The 12,689-nt window shown below is 45.1% G+C and overlaps 1 protein-coding gene and 1 long non-coding RNA gene across 4 annotated transcripts; one reads left to right on the top strand and one right to left on the bottom strand.

The window, feature by feature from the left end:
• Window positions 1–1,199: 1,199 nt before the first annotated feature.
• On the top strand, window positions 1,200–12,590 carry LOC139791289 (cyclin-dependent kinase inhibitor 1-like). 3 transcript variants are annotated; one of them, XR_011723867.1, is made up of 4 exons: window positions 1,200–1,352; window positions 5,205–5,647; window positions 9,782–9,923; window positions 12,352–12,590. XR_011723867.1 is itself a non-coding variant. In XM_071733359.1 (3 exons), coding segments are annotated over exons 1-3 (504 nt in total). In that variant the 5' UTR covers window positions 1,200–1,350; the 3' UTR covers window positions 9,841–12,590. The 3 variants fall into 3 exon arrangements, 1 of the variants encoding a protein (XP_071589460.1); XR_011723866.1 differs by having other exon boundaries at window positions 10,355–12,590; XM_071733359.1 differs by having other exon boundaries at window positions 9,782–12,590.
• LOC139791290 (uncharacterized) lies at window positions 7,812–9,527 on the bottom strand. Its single transcript, XR_011723868.1, has 2 exons — window positions 9,340–9,527; window positions 7,812–7,987 (listed from the first exon to the last, which is right to left on the bottom strand). It is a non-coding gene; the product is annotated as an uncharacterized lncRNA (long non-coding RNA).
• Window positions 12,591–12,689: the final 99 nt, after the last annotated feature.

Raw genomic sequence — 12,689 nt, 5'->3', positions numbered from 1 at the left:
CAACTGTTAGGTTAAAACATGAAAACACTTTACTTGTGTAGAAGTGCTAAAAATTCTAAAAACTCAGGCTCTAGTACTGCAGCACCTCAGCCTGCCCAAACCCTTAACAGAATCATAGAATCATCATGGTTGGAAAAGACCTTCAAGATCATCAAGTCCAACCATCATTCCTACACCACTGTAACCACTGTATCATTTCCAGAAGCACATCAACTAATTTTTTTGATACCCCCAGGGATGGCGACGCCACCACCTCCCCTGGCACCCCGTTCCAATGATTCACCCCTCTTCTGATGAAAAAATTTTCCCTAATATCCAACCTGAACATCCCCGGGCGTAACTTGAACCTGCTTCCTCTTGTCCTATCACTAGTTATAGAATCATAGAATATCTGGAGTTGGAAGGGGCCTCCAGAGATTATCAGGTCCAACACATCCAAGTGTTTTTCTCAAGTCTCCCGAGAAGGAGACTCCACAACCCCTCTGGGGCAGCCTGTTCTAGTGCTCCATCACCCTCCCAGTAAAGAAGTTTCTCCTCACGTTGAGGTGGAACTTCGTATGTTGTAGCCTACATCCAGTATTCCTTGCCCCATTACTGGGCACCACCAAAAGGAGACTGACTCCCTGGTTACTAGGGAGAAGAGGCCAACACCTGTCTTACTACACCCTCTTTCAGGGAGTTGTAGCAAATGATGAGGTCTCCCCTCAGCCTCTTCTCCATGCTGAGCAGCCCCAGCTCCCTCAGCCTCTCCTCATCTCCAGACCCCTATTCAGCCCAACAGCCCTTCTCTGCACCACCTCCACCACCTCCATCTCCTTCCCGTGACCCAAACCTCACACAGCGGCCACGCCAAGGCTGAGCACGAGGGACGAGCACATCCCCCCACCCAGCTGCCACCAGAACCCGGGAGAAAATACCCTCAGCACTGCGCTCCGCCTGCAACGCAAGGCATGAGGCCAACAGCCTCGCCGAGCCACCCGTCCTGCCGCCGTGTCACAGCCACCCCGCGGGGACTCTCCTGGGACACCGAACACCCCCGTTCCCCCCACCCCCTTCCCTTTCTGATGAGCGGGAACCTCGGTTTGGCGGCAGCAGCAGCGGTCACGTTGCCGCGCCACGTGCGCCGCCACTCGGGGCTGTTGAGCGACCCGGACCCGCCCCGGACCCGCACCCGGGCACGCCCCGGACCCGCCCCGGACCCGCCCTGGACCCGCGAGGGGCGGTGTCTTCCACCCGGCGGCGCACAACGGCTTCGGACGCGGCTCCGAAGCTGCTGCAGGGCCGCTTCCCCTCCCCTTCCCTCTCCTCCCCTCGCCCGCCACCGGGGCGCTGGCACTCGGGACGCCCCGCATGTAAGTGAGCTCCGTCCGGGAGCGCCGCCGTCAGCACCGCCCGCTCCCCGCTCCACTCCTCCCGGGGCTTCGGGGGGGGAGCGGAGGGTGGGCGGGGCCGTGTGCCGGGGGAAAGGTTGGGTGCCTACCTCCCACTCCTTTATTTCCCGCCCCCACTGGGTGCTGGGCGGGGTCGTGCAGTGTCCGGAGCGCGTCCCCGAGGGGCTGAGCATCGTCCCCGTAGGCCATGTGGGGGGGTCCTTGCCAGCCCCGTCCCCGAGGAGAGAGGGGGGAATCTGCTGCTGGGGATGATTCCTCCAGTCCCCTCCCACCCCCCCCTCGGTTCCCCTTGGCCCGAGCCTGGTGGCCACCGGGGGTACCAGGGTGGTGAACGCCGCCGCCCCGGCGGTCAGGGTCTGTTGTTGAAGGTCATGAGGAATAAATCCCGTCCTTGCACAAGCTGCCCCGTCCCTTTTGCCTCCGCACAAAGAGGGTGTGGGCAGGGGACAGGTGGTGGCCCTCGGCTGTGCTGCCAGGGCGGTGAGCGCCGGGGAAGGCAGGGATGGAAGAAGTTCAAGGAGGGGGTGAGAGGTGTGGCTTGCTCTGCAAACCAAAGCGATGGGGAGAGCTCGTTTTTGGCAATACTTTTCAAAAAGTGTGAGTTAAAGGTACCTGAGTACCTGCCACAGGCAAGCACTGTGTCTGAAAATCAAATAGTAAGTAACTCTCAGTATCCAAACCATTTATGGAGCAGATCTTCACTGAAAGAATGAAAATTAAATATGTGCAGCATTAACCCACTCGCTTGACGTCATCTGTTTTTTTAACCAGTGCGTATATAGGAACTTCAGAAATGTGAGGTAACATGCCTGTGATGCTCTGCAAGTTTGATGCAAGAATCAGGCACTAAACTGCCTAAGAAGTTTCTTTTCAACTCATTCCAGCTAGCACAGAACTGGAGATAAACCAGGAGCAGCCGCTGTTAGTGCAGAGCTCCACCCTTCAGCATTTGTCCCACATCTTGGCTCGGGGAGGATGTATTTGTGCATAGGTATGAGCCTGGCAGAATGGGGCTCACAAGCTTGCCCTTAGGTGGCAGAGAAGTCATGGGTTAAGAAAGAAAGGGCCCTACCGAGAATGTTTTTGCATTTCAGAAACATTTCAGTCTTGATTTATGTGTGTTTTAATACACCCACGCAACTCAGACTAAGCTGTTGGAATAGTGACGGTGCAGCTTTGGAGCCAAGACCTGGAAAGAGTCCTGAAAAACCCAAGGAGTTGCATCCTGGTTTAGCTGCAGTGAACTTGCACTGACTCCTGTAGGGCCAAGATTTCACCCTGGATGCGACTGTAAAGAAGGGGGTAATGACACCAGGCAGTATATACACATGGTCTAAGTTTAAAAGAGTTGGAAGGATTTGTGATTCATGATGTAACTAAATGCATTAGGCAGAAACTTTCCATAGGGAAAGGTTATTCTATAATTATCCCCTCTGCAGGCCTTTTATCTTCCTTTGGAACACCTGGGATGAGACAGTCTTAAAGACAAGGCGCTGGATTCTCAGACTGTGGAATAGCCATAGTCATAAACAGAGCAAGGCAGATTCCATTCTACTTTGTTCCTATGTGATATTAAAACATGCTGCTAGGAAAGGCCATAGTTGTTTGATAACACCTTTCTGCCTAACCCTGATACCAAACATTTTCTAATACATATATATGAAGGAAGTTTCTGACACAGAGGAATATTCCTGCAAAGCACTGCTTAACCTTTCCTTAGATCTTTTGCCTTTTCCTCAGGCCCAGATTGACTTTGAATGGCCTTGGTTTAAGCTGCCGAGGGCTTGGCATCATGAATAAGCAGTGGAGGTGTGATAGTTACTAGCTTTAAGTCCCAGCCAGCCCCACCGAGTTATCCTGACAGCTAAGGGCAAGGCTGCCTGCAACCCCGGGAAAAGTTTGCTGTTAAGTTTGGGGATTCTGGATGCCCCCTAGAGGATTATCCTTGTTGTGCTTTTCATCAGGAAAAATGCTTTTCCGCCTTTCCTAATGCCATCCAGGAGTGAGGAGCACCTGGTGGGCACCTGCCACCTTTGTTCCCATTTGCAGCTGAGTGCTGAAGGCTCACCTGAGATGTGAAGGTGTACCTACCCACATGGCACAGTGGAGACCATTGGTGGGACCTGGCTGGGGCCCTGGAGGCAGTGCTGTCCCATCAGACCCAATGATCAGCCCTAGATGGTGTCCCAGACCAGAGCTCTAGGGGAGGCATCAGTCTCCAGAGAACCACCCCTAATGTTTGGAAATCAGTCCATTCACCAGAAGGGGAACCCAGACCTGGAATTCTCTAGTTTAATTTCTTGTGGCTGTGGGCCACGCATGAGCAGGGTGCTGGTTCAGAGCCACTAGGGGCAGGGAATAAGGTTTATAAATGGAAGCAGGAGCCAGTCATCCTCACTGAACCCCTGCTGCTCAGTTGTGTTTTCAGCTGCAGAACTGACACTCAGCTTCCACCTCAGAGGAAGCAGCCACATCCCTCAGTGTCCAGGTTTTCTGCAGCAGGCTACATGCACAATCACTTAAGGGCCAACACTGCCCCATTACTGACAAGCTTTTGATACCAGAGCCACCAAGTGACATTCTTGGAACAGGCACTTGGGGTGTGACTGCACAGGGATGCTCAGAGTTCAGGTGGGCTCAATACAATCCTGCAAAGATTAAATGGGGGGTGATTATAGCAATTGCTTCTAAATTTGTGTCTGCTGCAGGTGAAGCTTGAGCTCTGCAGGACCTACTCTGACTATCTGCATGGTCTATAGAAAAATAACCAGTTGACCTCTCTTAGTTCTGTCCTTAAACTCTTTATGCCCATCAGAATTCAGTAGTGCCACAAATCCAAAATGTGGCTGTTTACTAATATGTCTCTGTTGTTTCTTTCTAGCCTGTCCACTGCTTTGCACCACAGCTTGTGTGATAGAGTTTTGTGGATTCAGAGAGAGAAAGAATTAAGATCTATTTACACGCTCTTCCAGAAATTAGTTAATTGATTCTGGAATTAATGGGTTACATGTCTGGTATATTTATGCCCTTCTGGCCTAAGAAATCTTCAAAATCCCTGGTATCTGTTCCATAGATCTATGCCATGTCCCCATCCTACCTGCCAGAGGAGGGTGCAAACCACACTTTTGCTGTCCCCATTTGCTGCCAGCCTACCAAATGGGAAGTCTGCCTACTGGTGTTAGCATGGGATTTGCCATTGTAAAAAAGAGAGGGGGGGTTGTCTGTGGATGGTACCATTTCTCATGCAGTTGCTTGAAGAAAAGGGAATGAAAATGTCAGGCAAGAAGCAGGTGATGCTTAAATCATCTTCAGCTTCCAACTTTGCAAAATAAGTGGTGTTAAGAGTAGTCAGAAGACACCACCTCCACTGTAAAATCATGTCTTCTGTACTTTCCCATCAGCTTTCATTGTCATGGAATTCTTTCTTTCCAGGCCCTTTGCTATGTGATACTCACAGTCACTTTCCCCAGGTGCAGTTTCTGTGCTTTCTGTCTTCTGCTGCACCAGCTCAATGGGTGTTTTTCCCTTCTTCATGCATCTCTGATCTCTTGGGGTAACCCCTCACTCAGTGTCCACTGAAATGAGATTGTACAAAAGAGGTAAGAGCTTTTCACCCTTCCCCATCCTTTTATGGACACATCCTATAGACAGGAATTCTCTCTTTGGACTGGAGACCAGGGTAACTTTCTTTCAGAATAAGCCAAGGTTTCCTGTAGCAGAATCAAAAGTATACAGACTCCCCACCAAGAGTGTGCAGTGCCCACAAAACTTGAGCATGCAAAGAGTGGCTGATGGTCTTTCTGTCCTTGGCAGGGACTCACTGCTGCAAACGCTTGCTGGAGAGCAGCACCGGGGAGAAAAGATGGAGCAGAGACCAGGCAAGACAGCCCATGCTCGGAGGAACCTCTTTGGACCCACAGACCATGAGCAGCTGCAGCAGGACTTCCAGCGTGTGCTGCACAACAGCGTTGAGAGAGCCCAGCAGAAGTGGAACTTCAATTTCCTCTGGGACACACCAGTGGAGGGGCTTCTGAGGTGGGAAGAGCTTGAGGGCCGTGAGGTGCCTGCCTTCTACCACACCTGCATGGTGAAAGGTGCTCAGAGACCTCTGCAGCACTTAAACTGGGCCCTGGGCAGGGCAGACAAGAATCCCCACTTTTCCCAGGTGGTACTGACTGAAAACCCCAACATTTCCAAGAAAACAGGGGGCAAGAAGATCTCAGAAGGGAAGAAAAGAAGACAGGCATCTTTGACAGGTGTGTGAGACCGTGGTGTGGCTCAGGTGATCAAACCTGGTCCCAGCAGCTGCTTAGAAATTCTCATAACCCAGCCTCATAAACCGGTTTTGCTTTAAGAAAATGCTGCCCTTCAAAAAAGCATCTACAAGAGGAGGAAGGCATACTGGAGGTTGTTGGACACGAGCCTTGTGTTTTCAAAGGTGCTGTGCCACAGGTCCCTACCTGGCCCTGGGGGTCTGCCTAGGACTTGTCACAGAACAATAAGATAAGGACTACTTTTTGAGGGAGAATGGTTGGTATGGTTAGGAGAGCTAGACATAGGAAAGGCAGTCTAAGAACAGTAGCGAGGTGTTTTCTCTGGCTGGAGCCCAACAGGTAAACAGGGTTTCCTATCACATAGGAATTGTTTGGTTTTTTGCTTGCATATAGATTTGGTTGTATGCACCCTTTCCTGAGTATAATAAGCAACACCATCAACCAGCAAAGCCTTAGGAAGAGGACCAGAAACCAGAGAAAGAAGCCAGGTCACTTACTAACTTCAGCTTGTTCATTATACTTGGTGAAGGCATCCAGAAATCTTAAGAGCAAATCAATGTTATACTTGGCCAGGTAGCAGAAGTAGCTAGGTTTTCAAATGCCTCCCACCAGGACTTGCTTCCAGGAGTGGATTTCAGCACCCATGGAGGATCTGTAGATTTTTGCAAAGCCCTCAGCATCCTGCATGCTAAGCTCTTCTGAACATCCGGTCCTTCGTTTTCTCTTCTCAGTGGCATTTGAGCTATTTTGAAAAATCTAATCTCATATATTATATTTTTCTTGTCCATACTGGGGTTTTGGCTTATCCAAGATTGAGGTTTTCAAGACCTAGATCAAGGCTTTTCTTTCAGGAATCTGATGTGAGACACCAGCTTGAAATTGCCTAGCATATAATTGAAGCTGAGTTTTCAGGAAACACTTTCTGAACAGTGATGTTGATCTCAGTTAAGACAGACAATAGACTAATTTGCTATTTGAGGGTATGAAACTTAATTGCTTGTGAGAGGTTCAGGAAGACGTTGGAGATTAATGAAGAGTGGAACATTGCACACTGGAGTACAGAACAATGATACTTAATGAGTGCTCTTTTCTCTTCCAAAGTACTTTACAGCCATTAACTAATTAACAGTATAATTTACAGGTAGGAGTACAGAAGTGCAATTCAGAGCACAATCTTGTGATGGTTTGAGGGAACTGCTGTTCAATTGTAAATCTCTCACTAGGTGTGTGGGAGTAAATTATGGAGATATTTCCAGGGGATATTTTTCTTCCGTTTTGCTTTCCCCAGGCAAGAAATGTTTCATCAAGGGATGTGGAAACCAAAATACCACGCTGCAGTTTAACACTTTCCCACATGTGTTTTCAAAAGAGAAAAGACTTTGGTGTATCAACCAGTGCCCTTCTCCCCAAGGAATTTGGGGGTGTGAGATGAGCCAGGAAAACTGTTTCTCTTTTGGTGAGGCCTGGAGATCAGTCCTTTCCTCAATCCTCCTCTCACAGGCACCCACCACCCACCCACAAACACACATACACATCCTTCTTCCTGCCTGCTGCAGGATGCATTAGAAGTTTCCCTCTAGCTGCAGGAACTTTGTCCCTCTGGGCATGACTGAAGTAATTCAGACAAAACTGAGCCAGGGAAAATCATACGTACTGGTAACCATCTGACCCCATGCTTTCACCCCATCACTCATCTTCTGCCGTCCTCTAATGAAAAGTTAGTTTAGAATTAGGATCTGAGGTTGGATTTGAACCTGGTTATCTAAGTTCTGCTTTGGTCAACAAGAGCACTGTAATGCTTTACATTAAGATCCAACAATGTGTGTTTAATTTAGACTTTCAAAGACAGCTGTGGTCCATTAAATAAATATCAATATATTAAAAACCAGCCATGAGGTTTTGTGGACACTGGCATCTCCAGAGTGGAAGTAGCAGAGGCTTTTGTGCTGCATTTGACTCCTCAGACATGAAGAGAGCTATCCAGTACAAAAGTAGATTTTTCCTTCTCTTTCTCAACCTTCTACGTACACATATACCATCTCCATTCTCTCTTTTTTTGTTGTTTTTGTGACCCCAGAGTGATACTGCTCTGTTTTCTTGTAGAACCTAAAATTAAAAAAAGCAGCTCAGATACAGACTATAAGCCTTTTTCTTTGTTTTTTTCTCTTTTTTTACTTTTTAGTTTTTTCCCCACTAGCCAAGGTTGGTGAACCATGCCAGCTCTTCACTCATCTTCTCTTCCAAACCTTTTGGCTTGGCTGAGTCTGATGCACTTAGACCTTGGCTCTCCTGGGAGACATTCATAAATCCTTGCCTTCATTCCTAAAGATCAAAGAGAGAAAATGGGTAAAAATCCTGTGGTTTCGCTAGCTGCTCTTACTTCTAAAGAAGATGGTTTATGGAAGGTGGCTGGGAGCAAATGGGGAGGAAAGGAAAGCAAGTATTTAGGCAGGTATCTTTAAACAACAGAAGTCTTTCCCTCCTAGGTCCCTGTGGCCAGGCTTTCCTAATGACAGGCTGAGGCAGCAGCATCCTCAGTACTTTACTTAGGCCACTCTCTTTGGAGTCCCTCAGGCAAACCAGCTGATTTCCATGGACTCTGTTTAGCTATGGATGATAGACCATCTGAATTTGACTCTGAGGAATCTGCATACCTCTGGCTTCTAAGTGCCTCCATCAGTTTTGAAACTAGGCTCCACTATGTGAGCTTCTGAGCAGCTGGGCTCCTGCAGAAATTCTTCACAGGCAGAAATGGCAGTACTGACTACTGAAATCTTTTATGAATTTCATCAACTAAGCATAATTCCTAAAACATTTTTTTTCTCAAAATAAAATGAAGGATAGCTATATAGAAGGCATGGAAGAAATGTTGTACATGGAAGAAATAGGTTGTAAGGATTATAGTTGGCAATGTAAGCTTTTTCTTTTTTTTTTTTCTTTATTACTGCTATTTCTTTCTTCTGCTGCTCCACAAGAGAGAGAATGCAGCAGATTACAGTAATAGCAGGGTTTACTTTTCAGCTATGTTAGCAGTGCATGCTCCAGCCAAGGTGGCTATGCTCTCCTTGAGACTATGTCTTGCTCCCAAAGTTAAACTTAGGGCTAGCTCAGGTACCTCTGTGCTCCACTGCACTGTGCCATGCAGAGGTATCCTTAAGGAAATTGGCTGTAGGAATCTCCTTGCACAAACTTGGCTGGGAAAACCTACAGAATTTCAGCCATCTCACCAATGATGTTCTGTGTTGAAATTAATGTGAGATTTTATGCTTCTAGGACTCAGTAAGTGTTGTCAGTTTGACTGTTCAGAAAGCTCAGGTTTATAGGCAGCACTAGCTCACATTTTCTACTGAAAGTGGAGCAAATTCAGCACTACAAATACAGACAAATTACACCAGAGAAATCCCATGAATCCTAAATAAAAACTAAGCATCTAGCTCCCATTTCAGCTAATACTATTTTACTTACCTGGAAAAAAGGATGTATTTTTTGTGCAAGGCTGGGAGACAGAAAAGGAATTTATAGGGAACCTCCTGAGTTGTAATCACAGTTCTGTAGTTAAAGTTGATTAACATTTGCATCTGAAACAAAGATGCAGCCACCTGTACATATAAAAATGTAATGGGTGTTCTCCCCATGAGCCACAATGCTTATTCTCTGAGCAAAGAGTTACTTACAATTCAGTGATAGTGCAAGGTTTTGTGCAGTCCTCTTTGAATCTGAAGTTTGATCTCAGAAATCAAGTGTCCCATATATTTTTTTTCTGATGTTAATTTGCAGAGTATTTTTTGTTATAAGGTGGTTAAACCCCCACCTCTTTCTGTCTGGAAAGCACTGCAGCCATGGATATGAGAATTGGAGTGAAATGTCCCACTGCTCAGCTTGCATAAGAGGGTCCAAAGTCTTTTGATCTCAACTGGATAAAAGCCAGCACATTTCTTTTGTTTTGCTTGGTGTTACATAGCTTTATGTGGAACATGCTAAAGGTTTTATTTTTGTTCATTCATGAGCCATAGAGAAGTCTAAATGACTTCTTCAACATGAAAAAAAATCAGAGATTTCTTGACAAGCAGCCATTACTGGTGACATAGCCCTAATTCTGTTTGTCTTGTTCTCCAGATTACTACTCAGCAAAGAAGCGAGGCAAAACGAATATGCAAGGTGCTGCAAAAAAGTGAACTTCTTGAAAGCAAGGAGAGGTTTGCTCTTCACCAGAGAGGCTAGAAACATCTGCCAAGCTTCGTCAACCTTCAAAAATCAGGTGTGCAGGCTGTGGATGCTTAGGAGTATCCCACAGAGACATATTTCTGACAGCAGCAGTGAAAAAAGAAAATACTTTCATTGGGATGGGGTCAGGCCAATCCAACTGGAACCACTTAGATGATAAATTGCTGGCCTTAAAAAAACTGGCAAGCAATTTTGGACACTAAAGAAAATTGGCTAAGTCTAGCAGTTTAATGTGCATTAAAAGTCACTGTACATAAGAAAATGTTAAGCAGTTAAAACAACTGTATACATGTAATAACATGCTTGGACAAGTCACTGTAAAGTTTGGGTCTTTGATATTGTCATGTCTTTATATTTGGTTTTAGCAGGGATGTCTGACTAAGCTCCACTCCACTATTTCAGTCTGATACACTACAAAAAAAAATTCCCAACCCTTTCAGTGATTTATTTTCTTTTTTCCTCCAGGTACAGAATTTTGTGCTTGCAACTATTCAGGGCATAAGTAACAGCATGTGAGTGCCAAATGTATATGTTGCTGGGATGTAAATGGAAAAAGCTGAAATTACCTTGGAAAGTTTCCCTTTACTTCAGCAGCTATTGTAGGCTTGTGTGTCTGCTCCCCACACAAGACTTAGATAAACTTACGGGCAGAAATCTGCAGAAATATTCTTATCTTTCAAGTCATTCTCTTTCCCAGATGGGCCAAATCCAGCCTTTAATTTGGGTTGTGCTGTTCTATCTAGGACTATGAGAGTTTGCACAGTAAAAACAAAAGTACTTTTTGCCTTGTATTTTTCTACAGTGTTTTAAAATGCCTGTTGCTTGTAAGAACAGAGTGAGAATGAGTGAGGGAGTTTAGTTGCCATTTTGTGTTTTTTATTCATACTACTAGTCTTTCTATAGGAAGAGAAAGGACATTAATGACACTGAAATGTTACATGGTGCTGCCTGAACTGCTTTTCTGTGGCATTTGTTAACATATCCTTTTCCATCACCTATTTTTTCTTTTCTGTTTTTTTATTCCCCTGACTAGTTGGGATAATTGAGGTTTTACAGCACATAATAATCAGTGAGTAAACGAGAAAAAGAAACCTATAAAATATACACTCTAAATTATACTGCTGCATATGGCCTTAAGATGCTTGCAGTGTTTAAGGAACTTGTTTGGAAACTGCTCTGTAAATGTCAGGTTCTTAGAATGACGTGAGATAATGGACTGCTGCTTTTTGTCTGAATTCTAAACAAAGGTTTCTCCTGGGTAGTAAAACTTAATGTGCACATGTGCATGTGTCAGGTGTACACATGAGAAGTGGTGCAAGCAAGTCATGTACCCTGTATTATGTGCAACATCAGCAGTGTTTAGTGTTTTTCTTTTTTTCCCATTAAGAGCTACAAGTGTTTAGACATAAATAAAAGTTGATTTTCCCCCGAATGGCACAAAGGCAGGGAATTCACTCTGTTTCTGTACTCCGAGTTAAAGATGCTCAGCAAATTGTGGGGTCAGAGCCTGTTTCTAGCTACATAGAAGAGTCATGAGATGCAGTTCTCCCTCTTGACTTTTTTTATTTAGTTATGAAAAAATGTTGCTCCATCTCATGTCTGTCACCCTGATGAGTTTTACATAAATGAAGCAGCTTGAGGGCCAGCGTGGCTACTGCTGTTCACAGAGCCATCAGTGTGTTTGTGACCAGGCCAGTCTGTTACACACTTCACCCTGTTGAGATGTAGCATAAAGGTGCAGAACTGGACTGTTTGTGTGTTTAGTTTTGTTTTCAAACTTTTTTTGTTTGAAGGGTGTAATCTGTTTTTCTTTTTTTAAATGTGGTGGTTAAGAGAAGTTGCACAATTTCTGTCTCTCCAGAAGTCTTTGATTTGAAAGCAGACCAGTGACACTGGGCACCCTTTTGGTTTGTAGCAAGGTTACCTGCAGAATTACTTTCTGACCAGGATGGCATGAGCTCTGCATAAAAGCCCCAAAGTCTGCCATGCAAAAGGTTATTGTGAAGTAGCTGTGTCTTTTTCTTTCAAAGAGAAAAGGGATGCTTCTCTTTCTTAGGGAAAATAAGAACTGTCAGTGTACTGCTGTCCCAAAGAAAAAACAACAAAGGAAATTTTTTTTTTTTTGGTATTAATTAAAAAACAACTGAGTGCTTAGATATACACTTGAAAAGAAGTATCTGCCTTAAATGCTTTGTAATGAGGACATTATAATGCTGTAGGAATTTGAAAAACAATTGTTTAAGTTATCAATAACACAGGTTTTGGATACCAATGCTGATCTTGGCCTTAGAGTGGAATTTCAGTGTCTTCAAACTGGAAGAAAGACATCATAGTTGAACATTCAGCCTGTCCACGTTTATAGCATTTTAATCATCTGTGATTATGACTGGGAGCTTAATGCTTGGGTGTAAAAGTTTTCTGATTGCTGATTATACATTTGTTAATGTTTTGTGTAATGACAGAATATTGGAGAGGAAAATGACATGGTACCACAGAAGCATAGAAGAGGAAACTGCAGGTTTCATACCAGTGTTTTCAATGGGAAACTCTCATACTTGTACCAGAGAGCTTAATACTCCCCTGGTGCACACTGTCCACTGACCTGTAGTGAAATCACCTTCATTTACAACAGAGGAGGAGTGACATTGAGATGTTTTGCACTAGTTCTTTTACTCTATACAATAAATGGACAAGTAGCTAACTGTGTCAAGCCATTGCCTCCTTTCTACATGCGTGAGTTTTAAAAGATACAGGAAAATGGTTTCTGCTAAATATTTGTGTATGTAGCAGCCAAAACGAA

The sequence above is a fragment of the Heliangelus exortis genome, chromosome 1 (assembly GCF_036169615.1).
Source record: "Heliangelus exortis chromosome 1, bHelExo1.hap1, whole genome shotgun sequence".
Lineage (NCBI taxonomy): Eukaryota > Metazoa > Chordata > Aves > Apodiformes > Trochilidae > Heliangelus > Heliangelus exortis.
This window is presented reverse-complemented; position numbering and strand designations above follow the sequence as displayed.

Excerpts from the sequence above, each read along its gene's own strand:
- LOC139791289 (XM_071733359.1), top strand. Across the intron at positions 5,648-9,781 it reads AAGACAGGCATCTTTGACAG|ATTACTACTCAGCAAAGAAG; the intron begins GTGTGTGAGACC and ends CTTGTTCTCCAG.